The 24,679-nt window shown below is 36.1% G+C and overlaps 1 protein-coding gene across 2 annotated transcripts in view; it reads right to left on the bottom strand.

The window, feature by feature from the left end:
- The window catches only part of LOC120539682 (FYVE, RhoGEF and PH domain-containing protein 4-like), a 343,618-nt gene that overhangs the window by 111,212 nt on the left and 207,727 nt on the right, over positions 1-24,679 (bottom strand). For both annotated transcript variants that reach the window (XM_039770027.1, XM_039770026.1), the window contains exon 3: positions 11,752-11,913. In XM_039770027.1, coding sequence (XP_039625961.1) covers positions 11,752-11,913 — 162 coding nt within the window. The remainder of the gene's footprint in view (positions 1-11,751; positions 11,914-24,679) is intronic.

Raw genomic sequence — 24,679 nt, 5'->3', positions numbered from 1 at the left:
TTCCCATTACATAAAGTCTGACAGACAATTTTCAATCAAATGCTGTCAAGTTACGCACACGCTCTGACGCGACGTTTTGGATGTTCCCCAAATCAAGACGCTACAGCTTTAAGGAGAGATGTTGCATTTTTCGTTTCAAAGCATTAACTGAGCTAATCATATTGACCATGTTTTTCTCTTTTCCTTGCAGCTGTAAATTAAGCTCATTCAACATGTTGGTCAGGTCTGAAAAAAAATGCCAAGTCTAGTGGCCATTGATCGTGATTACGTTGCTTGTATTCTGCATGTTTAATGACAAGGAGAAACTCCTTTTTCTCCGGCCAGGGGTCTTGAAATCTCATCAGGAATTTCTCCCTAGCAATCTGCCTCAACGAAGGCATCTTTTATCATCTCTCCATCTTGGATGGACTTCTTATGCTTAATGATCGAGTGACTCACCTGGAATGATGCTTCGGTGTGTCTGCCTTTGCTTTTGAATTTACCCGAGTGAAAAATGACGGCTGTCTCATTAACTGTGATTTTAGTTCCCTCTCCTTTTCTCTTTCTCATATCGCCTTCTTTGGAATAGCAATGATAGATTGACAGATCAGACAAATGAACTTCGATTGTGACATTGTGAGAGTAAAAAATCCGCTTCCAATTTCACATCCAGCCCATAAACACCACATTTTTTTTTAAAATCGCTTCTTTAGTCGATATAAATTGGAAGGCTAACTAGATCACATAGATTGCCGGAGTTTTGCAGTAGCTCGCGCGTTTGATCTTGCGTGTGGGATGACCAGTGTGTTAGAAGAAAGGAGATCTCAGACTGGCTGCACTGTATGTCAATCAAGGGGCAAATGCCATAGGGAGGATATATGATAGATTAACATTAAAAAAAAAATTTTTTTGGAATGCAACACAATCTACCTGCACTACCTTTCCGATTGATCCGGTACGAGTGAGCACATTTTCAGAACATTCACAAATACAAATAAAATTGAATTTTAATCACATTTTCAACAGCACTGCCATGGTCCAGTATATCAGTGAATTTCTGCCTATCAGCCTTTACTCAAACAAATTCTATAGATACTGCAGGTCATACCAGAAGCTCAGACCATATTCTGTAAAGACGCATGACAGATGCTAAGAGATGGTAGAGTGGATACTTAACAATGTATTCAGGTTTTGCTTAATGAGTACTCAAATGTCTTAAAGGTTTATCAAAAAACCCTGATTCCAAACAGTAACTACAGTAGAATAAATCAGTTGCCTTCACATTGTAGTTCTATAACCAATTACATTAGACAAGACATGTTGCACATTTTAAGCAAAGAAAAACTTAATATAGTTAAGGACACAATTATGGCTCATCTAAAGAAAATGTCTGTTCATCGGTTGTTTTTCTTTATTAGACTAAAAAGACTGTATAGCGAATTCTTGTTGAAAAGACTTAAGAGAGTGGCACGGGATAGGCCTTGCATGAAAAGTAAAAGCCACTGTTAAACATTTAGTGTCTGTAAGGAGCCTTAACTCCTGACTGAAACAAAAACATCTTCAAAACTTTCTATGGATGAACCAGGAGCATAGTGTAACGGCTCCACCATCAATGGGTAGATTACAAATGACTTTGCTATTGGCACAAATAGGGGAGGTGACATAAAATTTGTTGAACTTAAATATCCTTTCTTGATCATTAAGGTCATTGTTATCAACTTGTATTAACTTAAATACACAGCACATAACCTGCATGCCACACACACAATAAAAAATGTCCGCATTTTTTATTTTGTGCCTATACATCCACTGAAGTTTCAAATAATGAAAGCTGTCTGGGGGTTACTGCTCAGGCTGCCAGCACCAGGTCTCAAGTTAGGTTGTAAATTAAGGCTATAAAGTCAAATTCTGTACCCACTAGGGGAGTGTATTACTGAAAACTGTGTTATGAATGTGTATCTGCAATACAACATTCACAAAGGCTGCAATGTGAGATATCATTTTGATTCCTGTTTAAACATGATTCTATCCCGATTTCTACTCCTGTTTCACCCTCTTAAGTAGGTGAAAAATTACTCACTTATCTAGTTCACTTAACACAAAAATAACTGAAGCCTACAAAAAGACTCGTAATCATGGGCCACCTTAAATTCCTTTGCACCTCTCCTCATTAGCATGTTTTGTAAATGTGTCGATCAACACAAGAAGCCTGCTATTCTACCCCCAAAACCAAAGGAGCTCAATTTGGGCAAAAAGTTCTCCCAGCTCAAGGCTCTTTATCTGCGTGTGAGGTGCCTGGAGTTGTATAGGGTAAATAATATATTGTTATTTAGAATACACACTTTCATTTGTGTTCTGTGTCTACAATGATTTGTCTAAGTGTAGGATGAATGGAAATGCGAGGCAAGAAATGCTGAACACATTCCTAAAGCAGAAACTTTTTCCATGTTATACTAATAATGATGTGAAGTGTATAATGAGTGAAGACTTTAATCCAAATATCAAATAAACACATGCACTTTTATTCAAGAATACAACCAAAGTAAAAAAAAAATCAATTTACATATTGCTGTCAATGAGTTAAAAACCCAAGCTCAAATGTCAATTGACAGAATGTTGATATGTATTCTTGGATGGTGCAGAGGTAAGATGTGCTGCCTTATAACCAAAAGGTTCTGGGTTCGAGGCCAGGCACTCCAGGCCAGGCACTAGCTGCTGCTATTATTATTACTATAATATAATAAAAACACACAATTGATTTGAGTCTGTAACACCTGGTGTAAATTTTGGCTAGTTATCTCTTTTTATTATTATTCAGTTTTATTATGTCAGTGATGTTCACGTGGTATAACGAACTTGCCTCTCCCTCTCTGAGTTGATGACGTTTATCTTCATTCTTTTCACAAGTGCAACGATGACCACAGTTGGTGCTGTGGTTGATGCCTGCTCAGAACTATTTGCTGTACCTGCAATCAAAGATACAATGTCCAATGACCGCTATGAGACTATCATACGGAATTTGCACTTTGACAACAAAGCCACCAGTGCAGAACTTGTGAAAAAGGACAGGTTTGGTGCGATTTCAGACATCTGGCAATGTTTCTGGACAAAGCCAGACAGATTGCAAAACAAATACAATTCCAGCTGCACAGGAAATGGTCCCTCCAATGCAGTCTTGCGCTCTATTTATGAGCATGACTGAGCAAACACTTCACAAACACCACACAAAAGAATTCTGCCTCCTATGTAAGCTTTATCTTAAAGGTATTGCTTCTGAAAACAAGACTTCAAAAATGTCCACAAGCTAGGTAAGAGACATAATACATATCACTCACTTATTCCCTGCACTCACTTGTCAGTTTGGAAATAATAATTGTCAAGCTTAAGAGGAAAGTTCAATCAACACAAACAGACTGAATGCTATGTAGTGATTACTATCTACGATGCAGTAAAAAACAGGGTTATTTTGAATTAAGCGGTTATATTATTTAGGATAATTAGTCAATTACTCCTTTTCTGGTTAATGCTTGTATTTCTATTTAAAATTATTTGTTTACAGGTCAGTTTGATGGAACAGTGTTTGGCTCTATTGTCTCATGGATCTAAGGTTGTTGTTTTAAACACTACGCATGGTTTTTGTCTGTTTCAGTTTTCCTCCAGGTACTCCAGTTTTCTTTCCACCTCTACAAAGATGTGCATGTGAAGGTATTTGTGGATTAGAAATTGGCCCTTTGTGGGCATTAATGTATTCATGACTGCACCTCTGCAGGCATTAATGTGTTCGTAAGCATACCCTGTGATGGAGTGGAATCCTCTCCAGGGATGTTTGCCTGCCTTGAGCCCAGTTCTGCTTGGATAGGTTCTGTACCTTTGCAATCCTGAAATGGCTTAAAGGGGTCTAAGACTGTCAGATTATTATCGATTCATAGCATCATCACAGTATCAATGTGGAAATTATAGAATGATTTTTAACACATTACTTTAGCTGCATTTATTTACTCACATAAAAGTATTTATATTGTGCTACAGTCAGTATTTTACTTCATGTCAGATTCTCGAAGAAAATTGTTTTTCCACAATTTGTTTATTTTTCTGCAATTTTGTACAGTAGATAGGTGATGGAAATCACACTATAATGATTGGGACAAAATCAATCAAGGATATAATCAACACTACTTCCCAAATACTTATGTTTCATATCAAATCATAAGCAAGGTGTAAACTTTGAAAGACAAGCTGCAAAATAAGATTAAGCTGAAGGTCAAACACCCAGTCCTTTTTTAGCCAAAATGCTATAGAATATTCCAGTTTACACAAAAAAGACGACATTTAAAAATGGGAATTTAAACAAACTGCTTCATTCATTAAACTGATTCATTTAAGCAAAGACTGAATAAGACTACACAAACTGAAGCTACCACACTCCAGCTCTTTCAGTCTGCCTTAACATGGTAACTGCCACAATAACAACAGGTAAATTTGTTCGTGGCAACATTATAAAATTAGGGTGTTATAAAGTAAATGCATTTTGTTATTGAGCAAAACTCAAAATCAAATATATATATTTCTCAAAAAACATCTGTTTGAGTTAACTCATAGTTAGTGCATGGAACCGAAAATTCTTATAGGTGGCAGTTAGGGAATCCATTCCTGGATGGGTTTATCCATTCCCGGGTATTTGGGAATCCTGCATGTCATTCCCGGGAATCCCGGGCTTCCCGGGATGACACAGTGCGCGGGCATCTAACATGTGAACGGTTTTAGAACGACCGACACTAATTTTTAATAAAACTACTGCAGTATGTTGACACCAATAAAAGACTAACCTTATCTACAAGCAGTTCATGCTGGCATATAAGTACACGTATCTAGTTCAGGGGTGCCCAATGCGTCGATCGCAAAGGTAGTGCAGGTAGATTGCGTTGCATTCAAAAAAAAAAAATTTTTTTAAAGGTTAGTCTGTCATATATCCTCCCTATGACATTTGCCACTTGATTGACATACAGGGCAGCCAGTCTGAGATCTCCTTTCTTCTAACACACTGGTCATCCTGCACACACGATCAAACGCGCGAGCAACTGCAAAACCCCGGTTGTGATCTAGTTAGCCTTCCAATTTATATCAACTAAAGAAGGGATTTTAAACAAATTGTTTGGGGAGGGTATCGGCTTTATGTGTAGTTAGAAGAGGATTTTTTTCTCTCACAATGTCACAACCGAAGTGCGTTTGTCTGATCTGTCAATCTATCATTGCTATTCCAAAGAAGGGAAATGTGGAAAGGCACTTTCGAACTGTTCATAAAAACTACGAAACTGACGTCCTTCAGAAAAGTGATCTGAGAAAGAGAAATAAGAGTGAACTAAAATCACAGTTAATCGGACAGCCATCATTTTTCACTCGGCTGAATTCAAAAACTCCTTGACAGCATTATTCTGCTCTACTTATTTATGCAAGTCAGCCTTTTCCCACATGAAGATTATTAGATCCAAATACTGTAGTGACCATAAATGTATTGAATTGTTATTGTGCCATAAAGGTTATTAAGTTATGCAAGTGTGTATATATTAATATATATATATATATATATATATATATATATATATATATATATAATACACATATAATATATACACACACATACTTTTTAATGTAGGTAGATCATTTCGACCTGGTTATTTTAAAAGTAGCTTTCAAGCCGAAAAACTGGGCACCCTGATCTAGTTAGCTGTGGTAATAAGAGCGTAGAAAGCATAACTTGTCCAGCGTGCGGTCGTCCAGGCGAGAGAGTACTTCGTGCAGAGAATGCCAGCTGCTGAGAAAGCACGCTTTGCCTCCACTGAAGTAGGCAGCACAGTCATCAGATACAGATACACTTGTTCTAAACAACGCCCGCGCTTGCCGCTGCTCTGAAACACCGCCATTTCAGCTTTTACTGATGCATCCAGTTTCTTGTCATCATTGTGTGTTGGCAAGTTTCTTGGCACAGATAATAAGGATGCAACAGACTGACGCATTGCAATTTCAAGTTGCTGTTCAAAGCTGCTGTCTGACAGACGTCAATGAAGTCTTCAGTTTTCAACTATAACTCTGTTATTTCTTGATCGATTTTTACACTTTTACACGCTATATAAGCGAACTTGGCCGTTCCTGGTTTCCCAGGAATTACAGCAGTTTCATTCCCAGGAATGAAAAATGTCCAGGAATGGATTCCCTAGTGGCAGTCAACATGTTAACAGTTTAATATCCAGATGTCTAAAGGCCCTTTCTCTGAAGCAAGTCATTTGGACACAGCTGAATAGCCACAAAATCTGCAAAAGCCATGAAAACCTCTTGTGTTCCTTATTACACTTCTTGTCCACAGGGTCTTGCATGCTGTTCTGACCTTAAGAGCTGCTAGCTTCAGGGAGTAACAAAGTCAAAATAAAGGCTTTTTTCTTTAGTGCTCAAGTGTTTTGTTCTTGTTTACAGATATGCATATGATTATTACAGAAAGTTTAGGTTGATAGCTGTGCCTAGTAAATATGTGGGATTATCTTCCCAAGTTAAGTCAAGTCTATTCATTCATTTTCTGAATGTATTCAGACCACTTCAGAGTCAGAATGAGTGAAAGCTCTCTCAGCAGCATCAAGCAGAAGGAGGACCATAACCTAAATAGAACATCAGTCTTCTGCAGGGTTGACACAGTTCTGTCAATTGATCTACTCGGCAAATCTTTTGTAAAAAAGACCGATTGTATGGGGTGGTGGGAGTTTGGGGTTTGGAATTAGAGTGCCCCGAATATTAAAAGTATGTACAAGTGGTAACAGTGCAGATAAATAATGACTTAGACTCCTTTATTTATGATACCACGAATCCACCTCCTCTATTTGTAATTTAAGCCAATATACAATACCAAGAAATTTTTATGCTTTTGATAGAAGTGTTATGTTATTTTATCAACATAACATTAAATATAGCCAAAGCATTATTAGTGTGTATAATGGCTATTACAGCTTGAAATGACCGATTTTTAGTTTATTAATCACATATGGCTGCACAGCCCCATTTTCTGCATCTATCCCTTCAGTGTCTTAATGGTAAATTCCCTTAGCTGATGCTTTATTAGTCATGTGTTAAAGCTAACTGGTTATTAGAAAGACCTTTCTAACTGTATGAGCACCACTCAAACTGTTATCCTGTTCACTTCTGTTACAATGAACTGGCATTCCCAATGTTTACTTATGGGTTTAAAAACAGCCAAAATGAAACAACATTCTCAACAAACTTGTCAATGTATTGGTTTTTTGCTTAATGAAGGTTGTTCCGTGTGAAAGATTTCCAAGAAATGGAAGATTTCATACAAAGCGGACTATTACTGTCTTGGTTGAAGAGGGCAGCACAGAAAGAGTAGGAAAGCGAGATAGACAGCTTTATAAGAGGACAAGAGCAACAGAGTGTGTAGTTTGAGAAACAAATGGCCTACAGGTCCTCAATAGTCTTCTTTACTAAATGCACACCAAATACACTATCGATCAAAAATATTAGAAAACTGCAGTTTTTTCTGTTCATATAGAAATGTGCACTGTTTAATAAAAAAATAAGTCCAGGAATCATTAAGTGTAGAAATTTTTATTGATTATTTTTAATTAATCAAAGTAGCCACCTTTTGCTGATATTAAAGCCAAACTGTGGTAACCCTTTTGATTCAGGATTCCATTCACTCTATGCAAGTCACCAACTTACCCTCTAGCAAAATAACCCCAGGCCATCACAATTCCTCCTCCATGTTTGACAACTGGTGTCACACACTAAGGAACCATCCTTTCACCAACCTGATGGTGTACAAACACCTTGCATGATGAATCAAAGATTTCAAGTAATCCACAGCCAGTATTTCAAGGCACTATTTTGTCCTTTAAGGAATGGCTTTCTTATTGCTACTCGCCCTGTCAAACCTGCAGCACAAAGTCTCCTCTTCACATTAGAAACTGAGACTTGCTTTTCTCGACCAATGTTAAGCCATGCATGAAGCTGTTGTGGTTTCAGGCAGCTATCACACAAACTGGTGACTCTCAGAAACTTGTCTTCTGATTGAGTTGTGACTTTGGGTCTACCAAATCTTTTCCTATCATAATTTCTTTGAGCTTCCAATTGCCTTTGGATTGTGCAGGACACTGTACTTATTGACACTTTGATTTTTTTTTTTTTTGCAATCTTTATAAATGAAAGGCCTACACTTATAAGGGTAATAATGCCCTGTCTGATTTAGTTTAATTGCAGTTTTCTTGCCATTATCAAAGAAATTTACAACTTTCTGCAGTGTAATATTGCTCAAATAGCACCTCAGAGGGTATAGTAACACAGTCTGTTCCAACTCTGCTTTAAGACAGACAGAGGGTTTTAAGTAATCATGTTGGGACACTTGTGCAAATTGTTTGCTTTAACTTGCAAATCTTAATTTACTTTATTTATTGCAGAAAATCTATAGATTGTAACCTATTAGTTCTTCCATGAAGAAGACCCATTTGTAATATTCTGAAATTTCCTTTTTTCAGTTTTTGCTAACCTAAACTTACTATTTACCATTTCACTATTTTAGGTCACTTGTTGGATTTCAACTGATTACATTTTAAGAAAAACTGAAAAAACTGAGGTTCATATTGGTACTGTATTACAGTTGTCTGCAACAGAGAAAAAATGACTTCAGGATGTTGAGAATAATACACTTTTCCAGTCATCTTCCGTCCAATGTCTTTTTCTTTTGCCTATTTTAATGTTTTCTTTTTACTTGCCAGTTTCACAAGTGGCTTTTTCTTTAAAGCACTGTCTCTAAGGCCAGCATCCCAGAGCTGTGATATCTTTGTTGCAGGTGACACTGGTATTTGATGTGTATTTAACACCAGAATCACTGAAGTCTATGAAAAAACTCGTAATCCTGGGCCACCTTAAATTCCTTCACAACTCTCCATCAGTGTCTTCTGTATTGCAAATGTTTTGATCAGGACAAGCAACCTGCTATTCCATTCCCTACTGACTCAGTTTTATTTGTACATCAAGTTCTCCCAGCTCAAATAAGTTTATCTGAGTGTGAGGTGCCTGGAGCTGTATAAGGTAAATAATATATTATCATTTGGAATACATACATTTCATGTGTGTTCCGTGTCTACAATGATCTATGTAAATGTAGGATGACAGGAAATGAGAGGCAGGAATTACTGAATACATAACCAAATTAAACGTTTTTCAGGTTTTAGTAATAATTGACAAAAATGTAGACAAGTAGTGTATAATGTGTGAAGGCTGGATTCCAAATATCAAATAAACACTTTCACAAAAGGTAAAAAATACTGTATAACAAAACAAGTGTGCTTTTATTCAAGAATATAATCGTAGAAAAAGAAGCTGGTTTAGGGTACAAAGTAGATATGTCCGCTTGGTTGGTGCAGCAGTAACAACTGCTGTCTCATAATCAAGAGGTTGTTGGTCCTCTAACATTTACCATTTTGAGTAGTGAACTGCTATTTTTATTACTATTATATAATAAAAACATACATTTAAATTGAATCTGTAATAGCTGGTGTAAACTTATGGTACAGTACTTGCAGAAATGACCATTTTGGGTTTTTTTCAGTTTTATTCTGTCAGTCACGCTCACGCTCCCCTCGATCTGACACTGCTAGTTTTCAAATAAAGACTGCTATAACAGAGGTGAACTCAGATGAAGATGAGGGTTGTACATCGGAGAAGGAGAACAGAAATCCTCCTTGCAAGAAACATCCAGTGACACATAAGAACAACAAAGCTGCACCAGCTGTAAAGGCTAAAGATGGCCCCTGTTTGGATGCAGTAACAGGTTGGGCATCATCCTGCCAGTGAATCTGACACATGCATGTCCTTCAGTGAAACCGCAGAGTTTGCAGAGATTTCCAAGGTATTGTGCAAAGTCCTGTTTGCGATTATGTTTTGTGATGGTCTTTATATATCTGTACTAACCCCTACTCTCTCTTCTGTTTCCTTTTCCGGTGTCCTTTTGGTGGTGGCGTTTGCGCTGTGATGTTCCAACAATGATGGATGGATTAAAAGCCAGAAGTCTGTATGACCATCAACATCAAGTGACTCCATGAGAACCCTAACTACAAAGAGGACTATTTAATTTATGTTAGGTAGGCCCCGTGGCCTGGAACCCCTGCAGATTTTATTTTTCTCTCCAGCTGTCTAGAGGTTTTTTTTGTTTTTTCTGTCCACCCTGGCCATCGGACCTTACTCCTTTTCTATGTTAACTAATGTTGTCTTATTTTAATTTCTTGTATTGTCTTTTATTTTTCTTTTCTTCATTATGTAAAGCACTTTGAGCTACTTTTTGTATGAAAATGTGCTATATAAATAAATGTTGTTATAAAAAAAACATTTATATGTTACTTATATAAAAGCCAGATCGAATGTTATTTACCTTGATTTATTTACTTTTCTTCCTACAGCATAAAGTCACCAGTAGACTGCAGAGCCTCCTGTGTTTGATAAACACAGGCATGCTGACAAAGTACATGTTCAATGCCACTCCTTATTTAGGAAAAGATCCCAGTCATCCCATGGGAGAAAGACTTTCTGAGGCTAAGGTCATAATATATAATATATAATAGTAATAAAAATAGCAGTTCACTACTCAAAAAAAGCTTACAAAACCATTTCTGGACAAAGGCAGAACTGGAACAACAGTTGTGCAAAGTGCAACGGGAGCTTCAACCAGCAGCTAAAGTCATTCGCATACTGAAGTAGCATTGCACATGAAAGGGAGTTTACCTTTAGGACAATGAAGGAATTGCAGTTGAAAATGGGGTTTTGCAGCCATAAGTGAATAATACATTAAAAATCAATCATTTCAAACACTAAAGGCCATTATACAGTCTATTAATGCCTTAGCTATATTCTTTAATCAATTTAATGGTATCTAGAATAAAAAGGTATGAATTTCTATCAAAAATGTGAAAATTCCTGGGCAAATTTTTGAACAATAGCTTCCAATTCCGGCTTCATGACTCCGATTTCACAGCCTTGACCACAATTTTTGTCTTTTGTCCTGCAACAAGCCAGAATGCTTAAAAATGATCAAAGGTTTTTCAGTAACTTCTTCCATAGACACGGCTCACCATGTCATGTATCATTGTAATCTTGATTGCACCTAATCAATGAAACTTCCACAGGTGGTCAGTCTCTGTAGCACCATTGCCACCAAAGTCTTGCCTGAACACCACTGAATATCTGCTGCATTGCAAACCTGTCATTCATGTATATCATTCTTAAATCATTTTTTTTTTTACCTATCATGCTGATGCTTTGTCAGCTGCCAATCTATCAATTTTAACTATCACTATTTTAACTATTTCCCTGTGTTTGAATTACGTTTGGGTGACATAGTTGGGAAGTGGTAGGACTACTGCCTTGCAACTAGAAGACTGGGGATGAGGTCCTGGTGCTCCCTGAATTTAGTTATGTGAACTTGTCGTGCTAAATTAGTTATGGAGTGTGTATGTGTTTGTATATGTCTTTGTGTGTTTTCACCCTATGATGGGAAGGCATCCTATCTAAGGATTGTTCATTTTTTTTGTCCGGTGCTTACTGGGCACCAACTTCCTTGTGACTCTGTTCTGAATAAGCGACATTGGAAAATGAATGAATTATCCTGTACTTTTTGCTGCTACTACTGTACTACTCTGAATTGTATATAAAGTGAAGATTACTTTAAAACTGAACCATGCCAGAAAAGACCTTTTATTACAAGATGCAAAAACTCACCACTGGGCTTAGATGCAGACAGCTGCTGGGGTAGCCTGCAGACTGGAGTCCTTCCATTTACACCTTTTGCATCTCTTCTCCCAGTAGCAAGGCAATCTGTCTTCAGTTTGTTTCCATCGGAAGGTAGAGAGTTCTGCTCTGAAATTTTAGGGCTACTGCACTCTGATAGACAAGATAAAAAAAGAAATAGCATAGGAATTGGTCAATATATGAAATAACGAAGATTCAATAAGAATATAAAATAATATTATAAAAATGCTTCTAATAGAAGCAGTTTTACAGGGATAGAATTTCAAAAAATTACCTTTTCATTTACCACAGTAAACTGTTTGCTTTGAATACACTTACATAACAACATAAAATTTTAAAACCTGCTTAATTTAATTCAAGGTCAGGATGGTCAAAGCCTATCCCAGCAGTACTTGGTGCAAGGCAGGAACCAAACAGGGACAGGGTGCCAGTCCATCACATGACAACCACAAACACTTATCCACTTGGCCAATTTAGAATCACCAATCAATCTATGCATGTAACACATTCATCTTTAGGATGTGGGAGGTAAACGGGAAATCCCAGAGAGAAGACAACACAGACAATCTGAAAATGTGCACTGTCCATACAGACAGAGACTGGGTGTGGAATTTAAACCCAGGATGCTGAATCCATTAGGCCAGAGCACCAATTTGTCTTTCAAAATGATTTACACATTTTAAAATATCTAAATATTCTCTTTTCCCCCATTTGAATACTGTATGATATTTTGGTGGAAAAAGTTTTTACAAGAATATTCTACTTTTGAGTCATGTTACAAATGTGATGTCATATGTCTGGCGAAGGCTAAAGAAAACATGCAAATTAAGAAATAGACAAGTCTACAATGAATATAAAAATGATTACACAATTTTGCTGCCTCACAGTACCGGGAAGGAAGTCTGCAGATTCACGTACGCTTTCTCCGATTACCCAGTCTCACCTGGAAGATATGCATCCTACCTTAACTACCAATGCTAAGCTGGAATATGCAAGTGTGGCATTGTCCTGCTGTCCCATTAAGGCAGTGGTTTCCAAACTTTATTTTATCACGGCTCTCTTAAAAATATTTGATCATATGGCGCCTCTCTTCCATTTTATAAAATACTACAAACACAAAAATTTTTAGTACTAAAAAATTTATTAAGATAAACTCGTATACACAAGAAAAAACGAATAACGATATTTTATTATTGTCGCTTAATAAGATGGATGTGCTTGCCTATTAGCGCAAAGTTTATCAAATCTCGGTGTCATTGATGAGATAGCTACACGAAGCTCCTTTTCTACAACCAAACGAGCACGATATTTCGATTTTATTGCAGCTAATGCAGAAAATCCTGTTTCGCATAAATAAGATGTTGCGAACGGCAGCAATACTTTTAAAGCTTTATTTGACAAAATATTATATTCACTCTTAATATCTTGCCAAAATTGAATCAGAGATACATTCTGAAATTTTTGTTTTAAAGAAGTATCACAAGATAGTTCAATCAAGTTTTCTTTCTCAATACTTGTTAATTCAAATTCGTCATCTTCTTCGTCGATAAATGGATTCTGTATCCACGCATATTTTGTAAAATCAAGATCATCAAAATAATTCGAAAAATGAATTAACAAACCATCCAAGTGTTCAACAAATATATTTTTGTTTGCTTCTATATTAACTTGGGCGCATAAATTTAAAAGTGAAAACATGTCGAACCTATTTTTTTCCAAATTTGTCTTCCATATCTCCATTTTTTTAATGAATGCTTTCACTTTATCTTTTTGAATCAATAAATGCATTTGTGGCCCTTGCATCGATTTATTCAAAACACTCAATTTTCCAAAAATTTCCACCAAATAGGTAAGTTTAATAATAAAATTATCATCCCTAAACATATTTGCATCCTCATTATGATTTTCTTCGAGAAAAATTGCAATTTCTTCTTTGAGTTCAAGTACCCTCTGAATCACTTTTGCACGAGATAGCCAGCGCACTTCACAATAATACAAAAGTGAGGTGTAAGCAGCTTCCATATCTTCACACAGCTTTGCAAATAACCTAACTTTTAATGGACTGTTTTTTATGTAGTTAACAACTTTCGTTACTTTTGTAAAAACGTAGTTAAGTTCTCACTCATATTTTTTGATACGAGAGCTGCTCTGTGGATCATGCAGTGCGTCCAGAGAACATCGGGTGTTTTCCTTTTAATTAGTGCTTGAAGGCCAGTTTTGTGTCCTGACATTGACTGTGCACCGTCTGTACAAAGCCAAATACAATTATTCCACAATATGCCGTTCTCATCAAAAAAATTGTCGATTATATTAAAAATTTCACTGGATGTGGCTTTGCCAGGAATGGGTTTGCAAAATAATATCTCTTCAATTATATTATTCTCTTCAACATATCGAACATATGCAATTAAATGTGCGTCTATAGCTACATCGGTTGCTTCATCTACTTGTAAGGCGAATTTTGAAGTGCGCATCCGAGAAACTAATTGATCGCAAAGATCGTCAGATATATCATCGATTCTTCTGCCAACACTGTTATCTGCAAGCGGTATTTGTCGCAACTGTTTTGCATATGATTCGCCAAACATTGTTTTGACCATATCAATAGCTGCTGGCAAAACTAATGTTTCTCCTATTGTGTGTGGTTTTTTACACTTCGCGATTCTGTAAGATACTAAGTACGATGCTAGTAACGCATTTGATGGAATATGAACTATTTTTTTGAACGTTTGCTTTTGTTTAGTGAACTCATCCAATTTTCTTTGAAAAAATTCTTGGGACTTGCCAACGTATTGAGAATGCATAGTTTCAATGTGGCGTTTTAATTTTCCGGGTCTCATACTATCAGCAGCCAAAACTTTCGAACAAAACAAACACATTGCTTTTTCCACATTATCAGTAATAACACTTGTAAATCCGAACGATAAATAAGACAAATCGTATTTTCTTGTCTTGGGAGTTCTTCCTTCCTGATTCCTACTACTTGTGCCAACATCAGATTCTTCATTATTAGAGGATTTTCTCTTATAACCAGTCAAGAACTTATCCATTTCTCTAAAAATATTAGGATAATTAATTTATTGTTCTTTAAAAAATTAAACTTAATTAAATTACTTACTATTGTGATCAGTGAGTAATTAGGTACGTCAAAATAAAATAAGAAACACAATCTAGCACTGCTGAGCTAAACTGAAGTCAATATTGTCTCGATTTTTGGAGAGTTACTGGTCGGCCAAGTTACGTGTCATACTGCTGGTGGTTTATCCTTGCAATGAGTGGATATCGTAGGTAAGAAAGTGAGAAGTCCGACAACGCGTCTGAATATTTACGCAGTAATATGCAGCCGCCAAATCTTTTCGCGTATGCGCATAGACAATACAAGCCCTACGGCCTACGGTGCTGATATATTTCTGAACCGTACTGTTTGCTATGGGGTAAGGGTAGCATCAGCAGCATAGTAGTTAATATGTACCTATATGTTACGTATTGTATTAGCTGCACGTGCACTTTTTTTTGTCAATCCTGGCTAATATTCGCGCCTCCCCTTAGACTAGTCCACGCCTCCCTAGGGAGGCGCGCCTCACAGTTTGGAAAACGCTGCATTAAGGAATGGTTCCTTAATGGGACAGTAAGAAGCACACACATACAATTTAAAATATTAAGACATTTACAGTATATCAGACATATTATACATCTTCTAAAACTGAAATAAAAATTATGTCTAGCTTTCACTCTGGGAAATGATCACTCTCAAAGAACAATTAAGTAGTAAGCCATTTGAAGCACACAATTTATCTTGAAAAGACTCACATAAAAGTATTTTTCTTAAACACTTTTAGAACATTCCCAGAAAACTGACTTACAGAATAATCTCTCTCTTACCCTAACCTTTAGGGTTATGTACATTCTGCTCTTTTTACATTTAAAATTTGTTTCATGATGAGCAGCATACCAGTTTTTCCATTGGAGTAAACCTACCTTACAACAAACCTCCAAATCAGAATTACAGTTCACAGTGCCTTTCTTAATTTCTTTCCAAATATGCCTTTTCATATACAAAACCAATTCAAAGACTTTCAAAGCCAGATAACAAGCTTAAAGTACATACACGTTATACTTTATGGTTTCTATTACCAGTGTGGCTAATAATGCTATCAATTTAAGCATAAAATAAACAACAACTTTCATTCTCCTCACCAATTTAAATTCCTTTAAAAACATAGCAGAAATCAAGCTATATATTGGTGTGGTTCAAAAGATGTTGTGCACAAGATGACAGCACAAGATTGAGTGCATCTGAGCCTATGAGGTACACATCACATGTCTTGTATGATATTTCCCATGTCAGACCTTTTTTTATTAGACTCATTTATCTAGCTATATACTGTGACTTATGTAGAAAGGTGATACTAAAAGATTGATTACCTCAGTACTAATGTTGCTGTGGACCACAAATCTTCCGGTGCATCCAAGTTTTAAAAAAAAAAATCTATTTATTGCAAGTCACTCTTTCATATGCTACATGCTTTTTCACTTTGAAATTATTTTTTATATTATGCAGTGTGCACTTTGTTGAAAATTATCACATTATGTTTACAAGCAGATATGCAATTCATAATAATGACTTGGACTGTACAAGTTGAGAATGCTGTAAACATTTTAAATATAATACACTTAAAACATGAAAGACATATAAAATAATCATCTACCTTCTAAACCACTTATCCAAGTCATGGCTGTGGGGTTCCAGTGCCCATCCTGGTAGCATTAGGCACAGAGCAGAAACCAAACCTTAAAGTCAGTAGCTGGGTCCATTCATGCATACCATCAATGCACATTCATACTGATCAATTTAGAGCTGCTAGTCCACATAAACTGTACACCTTTGGCATATGGGAGGAAAACCTGAGTACCTGGTGAAAAAATCCCATGTATTTATGCATATTGTTTTTGTTTTTTATGGGTGCCACTTCTGTGCATCACTTTGCCTTTTCCACTTTCTACAGTTGTGTTTGAAAGTTTGTGAACCCTTTAGAATTTTCGATCATTTTCCTCAATAAATAAATGACCAAGTATAATATTTTTGTCTCATTTGTTTAACTGGTTTCTCTTTATCTACTTTTAGGACTTGTGTGAAAATCGGATGATGTTTTAGGTCATATTTATGCAGAAATATAGAAAATTCTAAAGGGTTCACAAATTTTCAAGCACAACTGTACTTTTTAGCAATGTGAAAAAAGTGACTAATGAGGGAAAGAAACATTTTTGTCAGTAAAGTAAAGAGTGAAACACATTTGAATGCTTTATTAGGTATTTCAGACAGATATGTTATTAATGATAATGGACCAAACTTGTACTTAGCAAGCCACAATCAGACAACAAAGAAAGACATTAAGAATAAAACATGGTTAACCTTTTAACATTCACAGTGAAGAAAACTGGACCTGTTTACAAGATGGCATGAGAAACATGAAGCAAATCCTTATTGCAAACTAGTAATGGATGTGAATTGCTGAAGTTCTTTACTAATATTGTTCACTTTGAAAAGCTATTGTTGATGGAGATACAATATGTGTGCCTCAATGGCAACAGCCTCTTACATCCCTAATGGCAAGATCTATGTCATGTTTAAAAGGGGTTCTACTATATTTTGCTTGCAGTGCCCATTGATTTCTATACTAACATTTGACAAAATAGTGAGTAATATTTTTACTTTCAGCTTATACATATACTGTGCAGGTGTCAATGGGCAAAAAGAGAGCAAAAAAAAAATTTGAAGAGTTTCTTTCAGTCACCGGTATAATGATACATGGCAAAAATGCATTTTTGGGAGGTGGGGTGAGGGATGTTCCTTAAAAGTAAGTACAAATGGCAGAGGAGGGGGTTATAAGCAGGGGGGAATTTGAGTTGGGTTTTACAAATAATATTTTCACCATTAATGACATAATTTATCTTAATCAGTGCCCAAAAGTATTCACTGACATTTTCTGTTCAGTAACTGAAAAATGAATACTGTGTAAAATCAATATTAAGAAAATGAAAATCCAAACATTAATATAGCAGTGCCATTCAAGATACTTCTGTTCATAATATCTCACTTATCAAAACTCTTAACACTTAATTTGAACCAAAAAGTCACTTTTTGGTCAAGCCTCTCATACAGTATTTGCTTTTGTGACATTAGCTTGCGAGAATCATTGCTAGATAACATTACAACAGTCATTTATCTGCACATGAAATATTTAACATTAAAACTTCCAGTTCTCTCTCACAGTCCAAAGATTTGCAAGTTAGGTGAATTGGCTTTGATAAATATGTCACTGATGTGCTTGTGTGTATACATGGTTATCTAATGATGGACTGGCATCTTATCCAGGGATGGTTCTTGCCTTGCACCCTATGCTTTTTGGGATAGGCTCCAACTGCCCGTAACCCTGCTCTAGAAAAGCTTGTTTAGAAGCTGGATCTTCTTAGTGTATAAAATCATCAGTCAAGTATGCATTAAGAAAAAAACTCATTCTGGCATCACTGGAAGATTGATCACTGAATGTGCACAAATTACCCCACAACATTTTTTCTAGTAATATTCTAAAATGCATATTCCAAAATAAGAGATAAACTAGGGAAGAATTAAAAGGACAGCGTTACATTTTAGCTATGAATCAAATACAGATCACAGACAATTCTGAAGTAAAGGTAGAACAACTGAACTGTGCAAGTAATTTGAATAAGAATTCAAGAACAGCAAACCTGCAAAAATCTAGTGGAGGAAAATGAGAAAAACTGACTTTCATACAGTGAATGGTGATGCAAGCTGCTTAATAGAAAGAAAAAACTTGTATTCTAATTAGAAATTAAAAAGCTAAGACCAAAAGAAAAACTCCCGATGTATGACATTTATACTGAGGTTAATGCTAAAGCCTCAAGTAGCCACAAAACCTAATGCAGTGGCAGCATGTCCCAGGTGGAAAAAAAAACAATAACAACTGTTTAATCACAAAATAGAAGCAGTTACATTTTTTTTTTCCTTCAAGGACTTCCATGCATTCCCTGCATTTATCTAATGTTCTTAATTACACATCTACAACTATGTGCATTATTATTTTTTTTTCTTCTGTTCTCACAGGCTGCATGTTTAACCACTGGCCTAAAATAATGATTTATAGATGGCTTTTTTAGCTATTTTTATTAATATGTTGATTTTCTCATTCAGGTTCACACCGATAACCACTTAAAATGTCCGTCCATTAATCAATCCATATTCAAAGCTGCTTAACCAGTTCAGGATCATGGAGAAGCAGTGCTGGTGGCAATTGGAGTGAAGCTGAAGCATTCCTACACAAATCTACTTCAGATCACAGGGCACACTCCTGCACATACCCATACTTGCTCATACTGTGCCGTTTAAAATCACCAATCCAACTAATGAACATCTTTGACATGAGGGAGGAAAACCTATTGAGGCATTTGGAGAATATATAGCCATCATAAAGGGGAGTGGATGGGCTAGGATTTAAATCACAACTCCCAAAGCTGTAACAAGGAAGTACTAACCACTGCACCATTATACATCCATCCATCCATCCATTATCCAACCCGCTATATCCTAAGCACCATCATACTTGTTGCATTAAAATGAGAGGGGAAAAATATCATAATCAGCTGCACTTGTTTAACATATCATTATAATGTATAACATACAATGTTACAGTCTATTGGGAAACACTTATGGCATCATTTAAAAAGATAAATGAGAACATTAGTGGTGGGATAGGCAGAAGTACCTTTTTATCTAAACAATAAGAGTTATTTTTCCGTGGTGGAACTTGCTTTAAAAATGTAATATATAACCAGGGTAAAGGCTAAACTACAATAGCTGTTTTATTTATTATCAATCCATTTTTTAATGTTCTCATTCCAATGTACAGTTTTGGAGAGCTTTAGCTAAGCCCGTCATCAGTTGAGGTAAGGTACTGGCCAACCCCTAGTGTTATTACAGTCATGGCTAATTACATTGCAATTTTTATCTCAGGCTCCAAGTCTCAAAAGTGTTTAGTTTGTATATTAGTAGATAGGCCTTTAATTTTAATTGGTACCACACTTGGTAATTACTAAGAGCCACAAAACACGAGAAAGTAAACAGTAAGTCTCTAGATATTTTGCTCATTAGCACTCAATCAGCAATGCTGCACAAAACCCAGATCAATCATGTGTTTATCTGCTTGAGCACTGAAGGCATTATTTCAACGTTTTAACAAGAACTGAATGGTAAATTCTCAAGTCATTACAAAAAAAAAATAAAGTAGGTAATTTTCTTGACATAAACAGTAGTATGCAGGTGGGTGAAATCTTTATTATATTGTAATTTGTTGATTGTTGAACATTACATACATATGGATAATTAAAAATCAAAACGACTTAAAAGACCAGATATGAATCTGCAAACTCTTTAAACTACATAACAAGTGCGCCATACGTTATTTCCATACCTTTTTTTTATATTTTCTATTGACTCATTGTCTGATGTTATAAAAATGTATTTTGTTTAATTCTGTATTCTTTGGGAAGCATTTCTGCAAATTCATAGCAGTGTACATGGCACTGTGAAAACGTGCCCAAACCTCTAGTGAGATGGCTAAAATTTAAACTGCAACATGTTTTTGTGTATTTTTATTTAGGTGATATCTTCATTCCTGCTAGTGTGAGATGATTTACATTATACACAAACTCTCAGTCAAAGCTAAACTACTAATTAAGAACTGTACACCTGATTTTAGTTACAGAGAATTGCTTTAATTCAAACTATATTTAGAAACGTCCTGCTGTTAGTCTTTAACCCTTGTAACTTTTAACTCTAAAACAGAAAGTAATCTGCACATATTCATACATTAAATGGCAACTGGTAATAGAGGGCTGGTGTTCAAAGAGCATTTATAGTGACACAGCAAGTGGAAAACGGGCGTGTAATGTGTGTGACGAAAAAAGCAATTTACTTGTGATAATGACATATTTGCAGGAGCTGATACCGACAGGTTGATAAATTCTGGTGTAAGTGTTAGTGAAGCATACCAAGGTGATAATTTTGTTTTGAACATGCTCCACAACTTTCAAAACTGCCCTTCACTAGATCTCTGGGGGTCAAGAGAGGAATATTAGATAAAGATAATCCCTTACAGAATTTCAGTCTGTTCAGAAATGACGGCATGTTAGCTGTAATTCTGACTGAGCCCTAGATACAGTACGTACACCACAATTAATTCAGCAGGACACACTAAACTAAATTCCAGACTGCATGAACTGGATGTCCGTTATGATGAGCTGCCGCTTCTTGTATATCAAGATATAATTCAAATGCCTGAAGTCGTAAAGTGCTGGTCAACCTTTAACGTATGGGCAGAAAAATTGGTGAGTAATGTTTCAGTTTATTTCTCAGGTGTCTGCGTTTTGTTGAGAATAATTCACCTTCCACTTCGCACAGGAGAAATCCTTTTAGAAAAAATGGCACTGATCGTTTAGAAAATGTATATATTTTCTTTGTTTCCCTTAATACAGCTAGGTGTGGTCTGCACACTGATTCAAGCCTAAGAGCCTTGCTCTTCCTAATCCCCAAGATTTTCATGATCACACCTGTCAGAACACAGTAGAACCTATTTTCTGATTTTTGATATCTTTTCAGTCCTGCACGATGAAAAATTCAGTCTACAAATTGTATGTGCCTGAGATGGAATCAGAGATCAATATGGCCGGTAGAAAATAACAAAGAACAGTATGGGAGATTTTTGAATACAATAGTGAAGGCATTAATTGTAAGCACATTGTCTTGGAGCAGGAGATGTTGTGTGCCATAGATATTTAGAGTAATAAAAACCCCTCAAACCTTAAAATTCACCTAAATTTCATCACAAATTGGCCCATTCTGGGTAAGAAAAGGAAAAGATGTAAAGTGCCAGCAGTTAGTGCACATTTTTTTCAGTACAAATGCCATACAAAACTTTAAAAAAATTATAAAATTGTATAAAACTGTTCATATTCAGTATCTGGTAGTTATTCTTGTTTTAATCAGACAAAAACAATACCAGATAATAAACCATGTAGTGTAGTAAGGTCCCACTAACATTAAACTTTCATCCAAACCTGTTTAGCGTACAGTCCTGTCTGATTCTGACACAAAACTCAGCTCTACAGTGGCTCTTTAACCATACTATAATTACTAAAACTGAAACTGAAACTAACATAAATATAAAAATAAAATAGAAATGTCTTTGTTAAATAAAAACTAAATTAAAACTAAAAATAAACTGAATTTCTAAGTAAGTTCAAAGATAATTTAGAAACAAAAACATATAAAAAGGCAAAACTATAATATCCTTGATATACAGTATATATATATATATATATATATACATATATATATATATATATATATATATATATATATATATATATATATATATATATACATATATATATATATATACACATATATATATATACACATATATATATATACACATATATATATATATATATATATATATATACATATACTAATAAAAGGCAAAGCCCTCACTGACTGAGTGACTGACTGACTCATCACTAATTCTCCAACTTCTCCAACTGTAGGTAGAAGGCTGAAATTTGGCAGGCTGATTCCTTACAGCTTACTTACAAAATTTGGGCTGGTTTCATTTCGAAATTCTACTCGTAATGGTCATAACTGGAATCTATTTTTATCCATATACTGTAATAGACTGCAGCTTGATGGCCGTGGGAGGCAGAGTTGCGTGTCACATCATCACGCCTCCCACGTAATCACATGAACTGACTGTGAACGCAGTACGTAGAAAACAAGGAAGAGCTCCAAAGAGCGCTGAAGAAAAACGCATACAAGCATATTCATAAGTGCAGCTACTGCGGAAACAAAGCACGGTGTAAACCATAAGTTTAACTTAAGTTTATAGACACGCTCCCACTGCCGTTTGTCATGCTTACGACGAATACCATATTCGCGAGATACAAGTTTAATGAGAAGGCATGAGGTATAAACGAGACTTTGGATCACTTTGTAACGGAGTTAAAATTGCTGTAGTGAAAAACTTTTAAGTGCCGGGTCTTAGCTAACATTAAATAAAGTGGTGGACATCGCAACTTCACACAAGAGAGCAGCTCACGTGAACTGACTGAACGCAGTACGAATGATCACTTCCATGAATCAAACCTGTTCAAAAAACGCATTACACAATTGACAAGGTAGGAAAAGAATATGCTCCGAGCTGAGATCCACAGCTAATGCGGTCTGGCGGAAGTAACTTCGTCACGCTGCCACCAAATACTCACAGAAAAATCCACAATTTAATACACACGCTGTCTCTAGAGTTTCTCCACACTCTGAATGTATTCCTTGCATCCCTGTTATACCCTCTGATCTACCATTTCAATTCAAATGCCTTCAATTTCCAGTAAGGCTCTGCTTTGTGATGACAAGTAATAAGTCTCAGGGACAAACCCTACAAAAGGTTGTCATTGATTGCTTTTCTCCTGGACCACTATACGTTGCATTCTCAAGAGTAAGCTCGCACAGCTTGGTCATATTACAACTGGAGTGCTGAACTGACAACATGGTATACAAAGAGATCCTTAAGGCCTTGTTCACACGGGCGTTAGGTTTTTGGATAAACGAACTTGCTCTGAACGTCCTAGACGTTTATGTTGCATTTTGTAGTGGCGATCGATTGACTTCTACACCGGCGTTCGTTTGTCTCTGTCTAAAGCCAGCCTGCAGCCCATATTGTAGTTTGTGTGTTAACCTGTGGAGGCAGTGTCGGGAACTGGATATGAAAGCCCTTGTCGTTTTATTTGAGGTGCCTCCTTTCAATATGGACCATTTTGCTATGTTAGATATTAATCTTCTTGTTTTAAAAATACTCGTAATCTGGCGACGTAGGGAGAGAAAAAATCGCTGCCGCTACTGGGTTCATCCTCTGACTGCACAACGTCGGGTTAAAGCAGTGCTTCTCAATTATTTTCTGTCATGCCCCCCCTAGGAAGAAGAAAACATCTCCGCCCCCCTCGCGACTATAAATAGTATCATTTGTCTATAAAATTGTTATAAGTACACCTCTGCATAACACTGTATCCTTATTAACATATAAGAGAATAAAAAAGAAAGAAATATGGACCAATTTACAACAAAGAATAGCTTTATTAAATGTAACAGAAAAGATTTAAAGTGCATTCTAAATTCAAAAAATGTAAAAGAAAAATAAAAAGCATGTTCCCGAGGTCAAACGCGACCTCCTTGACGAACCAGGGCGCCCACTATTTGAGAAACACTGGGTTAAAGGAAATTTTTTGTGCTTTATGAAGAAATGCGAAAATTTCCTCATAAGTTTTTTAATTACTGTCGGATGTCGGTTTCCACTTTTGATTGTCTGCTGCAGCTGGTGCAATGCCACATTGCACGCCGATCAACCAATATGCGACTTGGTGTTAGCCCCAAAGAGAGACTACTTGTCACTTTGAGTTAAGGAAACAGTAGTCGAGTGTGCGCTTACACCGGTGTTATGCACTGAAATGCCCCCCCTACATAATCATTATCAAATATTATATTAGAACATAAATTAATAGGTTAATGGTTTACAAATTACATGAGACAATAAAATAAAATAAGCAATATGAAAATATATATGTTGTACATGAAAACATAAAAATATTAATATTTTTTCATATACAACATGTAAACTTATATATATCCGGTCCTCGGCGTAAAATAAGCGCGAGAAAACGAACTAGAAGCGGTTTCCTTGCGTTCGTTGGGTTTTGAACGCCAAGAAAAGCTGCATGCAACGTTTTTGATGCCGTATAAACGCCAGCGCGCGGACAAACGCCGTCACCAAAG

This window comes from Polypterus senegalus, chromosome 11 (genome assembly GCF_016835505.1).
Source record: "Polypterus senegalus isolate Bchr_013 chromosome 11, ASM1683550v1, whole genome shotgun sequence".
Taxonomy (NCBI): Eukaryota; Metazoa; Chordata; class Cladistia; order Polypteriformes; family Polypteridae; genus Polypterus; species Polypterus senegalus.
This window is presented reverse-complemented; position numbering and strand designations above follow the sequence as displayed.